At 37.9% G+C, this 11,237-nt stretch overlaps 1 protein-coding gene across 1 annotated transcript; it reads left to right on the top strand.

Annotated features, from left to right (window-relative positions):
• The first annotated feature begins 865 nt into the window (after positions 1–865).
• On the top strand, positions 866–2,224 carry LOC129768894 (zinc finger protein 521-like). The gene is made up of 2 exons (XM_055770834.1): positions 866–1,328; positions 1,391–2,224. The coding sequence occupies exons 1-2, from the start codon at positions 984–986 to the stop codon at positions 2,138–2,140; spliced, it is 1,095 nt and encodes a 364-aa protein (XP_055626809.1). The 5' UTR covers positions 866–983; the 3' UTR covers positions 2,141–2,224.
• Positions 2,225–11,237: the final 9,013 nt, after the last annotated feature.

Here is an 11,237-nt window from a genome sequence, read left to right as displayed (position 1 = left end):
CGCCCGAAAGCCAGATGGGTCGCCTCTATAGCGTGGTTCCCTAGCGTTTATCAAGGAAGGAATAGTTGTTAGTGGGGAGAGGTAAGAATCAGAATTCACTGTGGTGAGTGATGTGATTAAGAGTTCATCCATTTCTTTCTTTCCATAAAAACCATGGATAACAGCTATTACAACCAACCTCCATAGGGAATTTGGACCTTCTACTATGGTTCTCAATAGTTTCAGGTCCTTTTTCGGACATGCTACTATAGAGATCCGTCATTCGCAGGCGGAGTTTGTAAACCTATATAAATAAAAATGATTTGGTGTCCGTTCCTCACGAGCAAAGGGTTTAACAGCCAGTATCAGGTTTGATGCATCTTATTCTGCGTCAGGTTTATACGCCAAAAAAGTTATGAAAACCATTCGAAAAGTTGGGAAATTGGAAAGTCATTTTTCGGAAAATTTTGCATATCCATATAAATAAAAAATATTTGTGAACACCGTTCCTCACGACTCAACTCAAGAACTGAGCACCGGATTTAACAGTCAGTACCAGGTTTGATGCATCTTATTCTGCGTCAGGTTTATACGTCAAAAAAGAAATTATCTACGGCGATAGATCACGTACATTAAAATAATCTGTGCGGGAACTTGAGTGTTCGAAATGATTAAAAAAATCATGTGTCAATCGTGGGTGAGACGAAGTTCGCCGGATCACCTAGTTCAAAAATAAATGAAGACAGAAACTATCTTTCTAAAATTATGTGAGAAATGAATAAAAGCGTAATTGTTGGTTTTGAGTCTTTTACGCTGAAATTTTGTTATTTTAGAGGGCGACTTTCTGGAAGCAAGACATGTGCCAATCATGATAGAGACATTTACGTGTCGAGCCACTTGGCACCCCTGCTCATGTGATAAACAAAAATAAATAGCATTTTCCATTCGGATTCAAACTGTCGTTCCGACTATTTGTTTTGCAAGCGAAGCAATTGTTTGTGAAAATGGAGACTCATTTCTCTAGCTGTGTCGCCGGTAGAAACATTACACCAACAGGTCCCAACATCTGTCGGATTTGTCTCCAGAATGGGGACCCTGTTGGAAGCGATGGAGATAATACTAAAGAAATGGAATCGATCTTGACCACGATCGGTGAATATCAAGATAGAAGTTTGTACAGCATCATGACGACTATATGTTCTCCTCTCGGATATAATGAGATGTCGGAAGACATGCCGGATAGAATTTGCCGTAGCTGCAAATGGCGCTTGCTATCCGCATATGAACTGTACGACATTTGTCTGCGCAGCGACGAGAAAATACGGGGGATGATGATGTCGAAAAAAGAGGTATGCTTAATTCCATATAAATTTTTAGCATTAAATGAGAACAATTCGAATTTGTTTACTAGCTACCATCACAGCAGGATACATACCAAATTTCTGTTATAGAAGAAATGATAGATCCCGTTGATCAGGATTATAATCACGATGACACCGGTGGATTGGAGAATTCATCGTACGTGATCGGGGTTGATTATTGCCCGATAACAGAAAGTGCTCAGGTTAGCGACAACCCAGCCGATCAGCTAGAGGAAGTGCAAATGATTGTAGATCCGAATGAATCTTTTTTTGAGGCAAATTACCAATTTGGTGTTAACGGAAAGCATTGTTGTCTTATATGTGGTCAACAGTTCATCAACAAAAGCCAGTGTCGTTCCCATATTATTGTCAAGCATGATCCCACGAGGCGTTTTAAATGTGACGTTTGCCACTATACACTAGCGTCGAAACTACAATTGAATCGTCACAAAGCAAAGACCCATGGCCAGGAGGAAATACTTGATCCAGCAATCATGGAGAAAACGGGAAACACCTCGATAGATCGCTTCAAACGTCATAGAAATGCTCATGTTGTGTACAATAGACCGTTTAAATGCAACATCTGTTTGGATCGCTTCCCGAATCGTGCTCAGCTGAACCAGCATGTTAAGGTACACCAAAAGAAACCGGCTGATGCGGATGGAGGCAACGAGCAAAACGAATTGAAGTGTGATTATTGCGATGAGAAACTGTTTGGCAAACATAACCTTATAGACCACGTTCGTCGATCCCATTGGCAGGAGCCGCAGAATGAGGCAAAGAAGATAAACGGCTATTGAAATTTGTTCAACAGATCTCCGAAATCAACCTTAAATCCACCATATTTCGCGTAGTTAAGACTTTTGAAAGAATAAACGATTCTGTTACCTAAATGTATGGTGTGTTCCTAATTCTGCGCCCCCTTAAAATGTAAATTTGGCTGTTAAAAAGGTTATTTTTGCTATTGGCAAACATTGCTGAATGACAGCACCAATATTTGCATTATATGTTTGATTTATGACTCATAAAAAGATAGTAGCCCTGGGAATTTCCTATATCGCGGCTGAGTTTTGATAGAAAAGTGGGGCGCAGAATGAATTATTGAAATAAGAGGAGCTACCTAGTCAAAACGCTTATTTCTTGACTAAGAAGCATCTCTTGCACCTGTTCCTACGGCACGTATTTCCCATTATTTGCTTGCTTCAACGTACATCCATCTAATCTTGAGCTAGTCTATCCTTTTTATTCACAAATGAATGTTTTATTTGGCAGACTGGAGAGACTTCAGTCAGTTTTTCTCGGTATGATCAGTGATGTCAGATGAGAAGACATGTTTTTGTTTTGAGAAAAACAACAGACAGTTTTAAAATTGATCAATCGATACTCTTTTCTCAGTGCCAAAATATTAAAAAAACATAACGAAAAGGAATAAGTTTCATATATCTTTTGGTTTCATTGATATTTTTCCTCGAGCATATGGTTTCATCACTCAGACGTTTTGTTATTATGGATTTATTGGGGGCAGTGTTTGTTCACCTAATCACCGATTTACCAAAAAAATACCAATAGCCACAAATGGCGCTCATTTCTTTCATCTCCCTCCCTCACCTCTCGCCCGAAAATCAATAATTTTGCGGAACAATGTGAAGAAAATGATCGTTTTCGCACACTTCCCATCAAGTAATATCAACCAAACTCTAATCGATTACTCACAAGATATTAAATTTTCATCTGTTTTCGCACCGTATAGTGAAGAACGTCGGAAAACTCGAGCAAGTGCTCTGAAAGTTAAATTTTCGTTTTTCAATCTTCTGCAATGGTTTTGTTTGTATTGGTGGAAGCATCGTTATTTTTTCGACACTGATGCCAAACAACATCATCGAAACAGCTATAAAAACCACTCAATAAAATGTTATTCCGGAGTCATAGCGTCCCATGTCATGAAAATCAATAGAATAAAATTGTGTTGATATCAATACAATTATTATTTTTACGTTTAATGGGTCTATAATGTAAGTTTTAGCAACTTTAACATTGGGTAAGAAAATTGTATTGCAGAGCTCGGAACACTGTCACGGCTGCCTATGCTTTTAAAAACAGTATACGGAAAAGTATTAAATTCAATCTAAATGCCTCGGCCAACGAAGAGAAGGGTTAAGGCTTTCCAACGTGAATATGTGAAAACAATACGATCAACGAAGGAAAATATTAAGGAATTATCAACATCGAGTCACTATGCGGAAGAACTTGTTAATACCAAAAGTGCCCCAATTCGCATGTGTTATAAATTTGCTCATGTTACGCTCAAGACTCGTGTCAATGAATCGCCACACAGTCTGATAAGTGAATTGATCTATTTACGTGTACTTTGCTCTTCTCTCACAAACACTATTACCCCATTTTTACACGAGGGTTTACCTATACTACTACAATGGCTAGCTTCCACCTTCACCTTAAATCTATATATATGCATTTCCAATAAAGTAGTTGTTTTGAATTACTCATTTTCGTTCAATATGTGAAGACCCGTTTCGTGCCGTGCTATAATAATCAAAATAGTCATCTAGCATCCCTTTATATGAGTTCAATGTTTACATTTGGTTGTGTTGTTTGGAAGAGGCCCAATTGAAAATCTGTAAATTTACTGAATTGAATTTCTTCTTCTTCTTCTTTTTGGCTTTAAGAGGATTTAAACTTTTCAGTTCATCCGCCTCTAGGAATTGAATTTGATGGTTGCAGTTGAAAACATACATTCAGGTGTATGACACGATTATCGCAAAATTCAGCACTCTACCTACCGTCACCGCGTATCTCACTATCCCTCTGCTGCAAAAGCGAGATGGAGAATATGATAGTGGGCTATTATAAGAAAAGTAACATACATAAACAAAATCTGTGACGTCACAGATTTAGAAAATCTTCCCACCTTTCATTTTCCATCTCGTTGCAAAAGTTCATCATCGACATCACGATACGTCAGATGGTGGTAATTTGGTAATTCGCGATGACGTCGACGTCTGGTGGCGACTTCAAGTTAGAGCCATATTTTGGGTCCCAAAATCGTTAGTGTAATCTTTACCAGATTAGAAGACACGGAGCTGGTTTTCAAATTTTAAAATTTGAATGAAAATTTTTACATTATGTTATTTAATTATTAGAAACACGTATTTCTGACTTTCATTCAACCATATGGTCATACAATTCCAACATTGTTGCTGATTTTTTCTTTATAATAATAATATAAAGTTGTCTTCATAAACAATTTTCGTATGAGACTTTTTCCCCACCTGCAAACAAAAATGTTTTTAATTTAAACAGAATACTAATTTGATATGGAAAAGCTATTTTTCATTCATAATTTTAATTTTGAAAACGTTCACTCCGACTGAAAATCAGCTGTTCTTTGACGTTCCCCTAAACTAGTGAACGAAGCTCACTGCCGTCAACGCGGATCGCTGTTTTGAAGAAAACAAATACTTCTGACGTGTGAGATGTTGGCACCAAAAACATGGCGGGTGCCATACGGCTGCATACATTGCTTATGCAATAAGTGCGATTCACATACAACATCCACGTCACGTCACGTTACGTCAGTTATTCTACCATGTATTTCTTATGGAAACATTCACATACACATGCAACGTAACGACCCGTCAGCATACGTTCAACGAAAACGACCGGCAGGATTTGTAGAAAAGAATAATTGACGGAGACGGACGGCTCGTTTGGTTTTTGTCTGGGCTTTGTGTCTCGGCTTTTGTTTTGATTTGGTTATACAGTAATTTATATCTAATTCGACATTAAGCTAATTGAACAGATTTGTGATGCAATACGTTTAATTGGAAATGTTTACCTTACTGTACTTTTTATGCCAACATATCTCTTAGCTCCGAATTTCGGAGTGAAAATCATTCGCGACTAGCTGAGAGAAATATTCTATTTATTATTATTGTTGAATAAGGGTCGGACTACGGGGTTTGAGCAGTTAAATAATTTAATTCATTGATTTTCATTGAATTTTTCAAAATTTAGAACTGATTCTAGGCATGCTGATTTGAAAGAGGGCATTGAAATTTAAAATTGTTGTAGGTGGCGAAACCATGAATAACATCATTTGACGTGACGGTGCTGGTGGAAGCATTGACTGCATGTGTGAATTGGACGTTGACGGAACGTAGACGTTCTTCTCCGTAAAGTTCTATGTGAATCGCACAATACTAGTTTAGCCGTGAAATAATTTTTGAAGATAAAGGCGGAGCAGAAAAATACCGATGCTTTCAATCAACAAGGTGAACAAACACATCAAACAAACTAGACGATTCGACTGATTCATCGACGAATGCGGCCGAACGGTCGTCGAGCCAGACGAGCTACTCGTCTGTTTTAGTCGAGCTTGTTAGAAGCGAATGAACTTCTAAGTTTAAAGCCTCTTCAAAACAAAGAAAAAAAGAAGAAGTCGAGCTCGGCTTCTGGAATATGAAAACAAACGAGACGAGCACTCGTCTGCTCGTCTCGTTTTCTGGAATAGGGCCCATAGTCACGTCATTTGCCTACGGGAATGCAGTCACTTGAACCATCTCACGTCATTCGCCGCGTAGAATAAGGAGGTATATCACTAATAAAAAAGTCACAGGAGGGTTGTGTCTGACACACGACCGCATAGTTGACGTAGGATTCCGTTAGGCTATCTGTTGATTTTGGAAATGTTTGAAGAATTAAATCGTTAAACTCTTTGATAATGATTTGATGGCCTCCTGAGAAGGACTGTTTTGTTCGATTGTTGGGTATTGTTTGTTCGCTCCACCAGTGTTTACCGAGTGATGATGACAGAAGGATGGTAAACAGTCGTTGGATGGTGCATACCAGATAAAAAATACTGAAGTGGAACGAGATATGACTAAAACCACCATCTGTGATTCTAGACGATACCTTCTGTGATATGTATGGATGCAATAAAAAATAAGAAACTCACTAATGTAATATAAGATGATTACCAATACCGAACAAAATTATCATTTTTTCTCATCAGTAAAAACATTTTACTTTAACATAGAGAAAACATATTTGAAATGGAAAAGGTAATTTTTTTTATATTTTTTACTTTCTGAATGTTTATTTGACCCATTGCGAATTTTAGTTGGACTAACAACACCTATTATGTCACTTTTTCTAATATTTCTTAACTTTTCCAATTTTTCTCGCCGTATAAACTTTTCTTGAGTGAAAGCGAACACAACAAAATAGACAGCTTGAACCAAATGACCCGTTCTCGAGCGGGAACACACATTGGTTTTAATTTTTCAAAATTTAAATGAATCGTTTCTTGAGCTTGAGCTTGGGTAGACTGTACAATTCGTAGTTGCTCTCCGTGATTGACCTGAACCAACCAAATTGCACAAAGAACACACAGAATGACGCTTGGGACTAGCAAATCATTCTCGTTGTGCAATTTTCGGTGATTCGAGCTTTGAATGGTCAATAACGACGCCGGCCACGTCCTTACAGTCACCAGTGGAAGGGAAGGAATGTTAGTATGAAAAGCCGCCCGAAGGCCAGAAGGGTCGCCTCTATAGCGTGGTTCCCTAGCGTTTATCATGGAGGGGATAGTTGTTAGTGGGAAAAGGTATGAATCAGGATTCACTGTGGTAAGTGATGTGATTATGTAAACGCGAACTATCAACTACTAGACGAAACGAAGGCTCGTATTACAACACGCGACAGAAATTATCTCTTGGTATCCTGAGAAGGAAAGCTTGTGAAATTAATCGTACCGGCTATGTATTCAATAATCTATCGCACGTACTCTCCATCAAAATTAAATCGCGACGGCGGAGAGTTGACTGTGGGAAACCTGAAAAGGTAACCTTGAGAACTCCTCTAAAATAAATCGATGCGGCGATATATTCCGTCATTCATGGTCCTTACGCTTTATAGAACTTCAATCGCAGCGGCGGAGAGTTATCTTTGGGAAACCTGAGAAGGTAACCGAAAAAACCCCTCCAAAATCAATTAGACTAATAATTAAAAAACAAAGCACCTGTTCACAATCGAGAATACACTGCCTGCAGAACATTCGAATTGACGTCACTGGCTTCGTTCCTAAATTTATGTATCAATGCAAATTAGCATAGTTATTTACAGACACTATAAGTACAACAAATTATCTAAATAAACACAGTGAAACCGTCCATATATGGTGAATATTCAAAGTGTATTTTTTTAAAAATTTATTACTAATATGAGATTGTTAATCTAATGAAACCAGTATGCGTCTGTGATCATAATTATTAAAAAAAACCGACATCCATCAGTTCTAGATGAATCAAATCTCGCAAACGACCAACGGTAAAACATCTATAACCCTTTCCTATGCAACGCATTTTGTATTTTCCATTTTTCGAATTTACATCCACAGCTACACTATCTGAAGGACGTTCGTATATGCGATGATAAACTAGCACATTTCACAAAGGATAGTACCTCACAAATGTTTACACTAGACAAATAATAATGGAGATTTAAAACCGCACCTAACACGAGAATCCGTGCGTTCTATCCGAAGCCTTTCTCAACCCATCATCGGCCATCCGTTCTATATTAATATAGAATTTGATCGATTTTCGCAAAGTGCGCAGAATAAGAAGGTAGTCCACTCCCTGCCCCGCTCAAGCAGTGGTAGGCAAAGAAAAAAAGGAAAAAATAGCAACGAACCATCGATCGACTCCATATAAATTCAAACACCTTTTAATTTCCCAAATTATAACACAAGAACTGTCTCAAAACATGTTTCGAAACGATGAAACAGCAGTTTACCCAATCATTCCAAAATCCAAAACAGTAAAATTACCCGACAAACAAATGTGTGGATAGGTTATAGCGAAGCAGTGTCGATCCCGTTCCCGAGCGAATGCATGGGATAGTCGAAAACATCCTCGAATAGTCCATCTCATTCGAAATCATTCCGTTCCGGCATCGCGGGATGTGACACTTCAACAGTCCGCTGAAGTAAACAAAAACTGTCATACATGAAATCGACAAAAAATCACATAAAACCCCACTTACAGTGAAAAAGCGGTACACCATCGTGTTTACCGTCGGCTCGACTTGCGATTCTGCGACTTTTCATGACTTCCAGAACCCTCAAAATCGAAAAATATTGAAAAAAAATCAGAACTTTGAACAAATTGAGCATTTCCCATTACTAACTTCGTTGTGTGTGCAACACAGGCGCTCTCCGTGTGCACACACAGGAAACATCCCCTACCCTCTATTCTACGCACTTTGCGATTTCCGAACAGCTGACCGCTAATAAGCTAACGAATACACTCACAGCATATATGATCCACACACATGTTACATAGATTGTATCCAACACCATATCATGAAAGACGGACATCCAATATATTCATATAATATAGCCACACACACATGGATATGAAAAAAAAAATTAAAGAGAAAAAAGAGGGGGAGAAAAGAAAAATCAATAATGCATGCGATAACTTAGCTTAACCGTCCATCTGTTATCCGAGCCTGAAACATTTCAATCAACCGTGATATCATCACTGCTCAATAAAAGCACTAACACAGATGTATTTTCTGGATATCCCCGTGAAACATCATTTTGCCTATTTTGCAGCGTTCGACGCAGCATATTAGTACACTCAGCCACATGCACTTGTGCCGCACTTTACGCACACCGATCCTGGATCAAATTAGAATACACACGAACACAAATACCCTTGCTCAAATAGAAAAAAAACAGGAATGAACAAGTCCGAGCATGTATGCACCCGTGGAAATGTACACGGATGGATAGTAGAAAATGCCTTTATTGGCTGTAAAAAATCATTCTAAACGCGCACTACCCTGAAAATTTCGAAGGATTTCCGCATCGAAGTTACACACATTACACTACATTTCACAAATCTGCATATTTTCCTACACATAATTCTAAACTAACGCGCAAAGTAGAACAAATCAAATTTTAACCGAAGCCAAATATGTGCTAAGAAAAATCAAACGAGGAGCGACTCGAAACGCGTGCACCCTCGAAGACTGCTCGACCGAGACTCTCAAAATTTAAATGAATCGTTTCATATATAAAGTCATTTTCAACACAACTGCTACCATATACAATTTTACACTTACACTTGTGCTACATTTTTCACAATACACGATCAGTCATTGATATGAAATTTCACGAAGCAACCAACATTAAAGTTCCAATTTAAAATTTTATTTGCAATAATACATCGTTTCACTCACCTTACCTGCAATATAAAAATGCCCCTGACTTTCATATATTTACAATGTCGATTTCCCCCGGGCATCTTGGTTTTGATGTCTCTGTTGGGGAATACATTTCGGTAGGAACAAAAGTTCCCCCTAGTTTCATGTATTTGCAATGCCGCTTTCCCCCAGGCAGCTTGGTTTTGATGTCTCTGTTAGGGACCCGTCGCCTATGTTGTCAATTTCGACCAATCAGAAGTAGGTATTTCCGTTAGGATAGGGGCTGAAATTTTTCAATTTTTCAATAGTTAGTTTCATGACATATATAAATTTCTTCAATATAAAAAATTGTTATGGAGTGCCGAAATCGATTGACGCAAAAATTTCATCAATCCATCATGAAATGACTGAACAATAAGCGTTTGAAATTGGACAATTTTCACGATGTGCTCGATTTTCGATTTTCAATTTGTACCCCAGTATGTTCCCGAAAGACGTAATCCAACGTCAAAATGAATCTGACAAGCTACTGAAATACTCCGTAAGGAAGTTTGTGACCTCCAGCTTTGAACCGAATTCTCTATTCCTCATACGATTGTGCATAGACCTGCACAAGAGATAATCGGTTGGGATTAGGTCGGGCGAGTACGGTGGATGCTCTAATACCTCAAACCCTAATTCCTGTGCATTCGCTACTGTCTTCCGTGTTCTATGCGGAACACACCACTTCCTTCATGTTTTGATATTCGCGTTGACGGCATTGAGCTTCGTTTACTAGTTTAGAGGGCGCCAAAGATTCCGGGCGAAATGAACACTTTTAATTAAAATTATGAGCGAAAATTAACTTCTCTGCATCAAATTAGTATTCTATTCAAATTGAAAATACTTTTTCTGCTCTTATAATAAAATTGTTTTTGAAGACAACTTTATATTATGATTAAAAGTATCAGTAAAAATGTCGGAAATGTATAGACAAATAGATAAATAAGAGTGTTCCAAGTAATTAAATAGCATGATGTGATAATTTTCATTCAAATTTTAACATTTAAAAACAGGCTTCGTGTTTTCTGATCTGATAGAGATTACCTTATCGCGAATTAACTGGCACATACAAATTGCAAATCATAGGCACTAGTAGAGATGGAAAAAACAGTTCATTTTGATGAACGGTTCAGTCATTAACCGTTCTTCTAAGTGAATCAGTTCTTTTGAACCGTTCTTTCGCTTTCGTTCAGCGGTATTGAAAACAACATAGTATATTAGCTGAAACCCAACATCAATGGACAGCTATTCATTTATATCGTTGGATTGGATAGATTTTTTGATTCGTATCGGATTTATATTTTGGAAATGGGGAAAGATAAGGTGCTTCTTTGAAAAAAATATGTGCAATTTTTCATTTTTTTTCTATTAGGACGAAACACAGGATCCATGTAAAATCATGTTTCATAACGGTTCATTCTGGGTCCAAAATTCAGCATTTTCGCTAACAATCAATCATACAAACAATCACGATAACACGTACATGCAATAGGCCAAACAATGGATTGAAAGCAACGGAAAAACATTCTTCTCAACTAGCCCTCGCTAGAAGGTTTTATGTTTACCTAATTCGTGAATAGCCCCAGCTTCCCCTAGAACTTTTATATGATAATCAGGAAGTATATG

This window comes from Toxorhynchites rutilus, chromosome 2, assembly GCF_029784135.1.
Source record: "Toxorhynchites rutilus septentrionalis strain SRP chromosome 2, ASM2978413v1, whole genome shotgun sequence".
In the NCBI taxonomy this organism is placed as follows: Eukaryota; Metazoa; Arthropoda; class Insecta; order Diptera; family Culicidae; genus Toxorhynchites; species Toxorhynchites rutilus.
Note: the sequence above shows the minus strand (reverse complement) of the source record. Positions and strands in the feature narration are given on the sequence as shown.

Coding starts and splice junctions, on each gene's coding strand:
- LOC129768894 (XM_055770834.1), top strand. CDS start 984: ATGGAGACTCATTTCTCTAGCTGTGTCGCCGGTAGAAACATTACACCA. Junction 1,329..1,390: donor TGATGATGTCGAAAAAAGAG/GTATGCTTAATT, acceptor TTTGTTTACTAG/CTACCATCACAGCAGGATAC.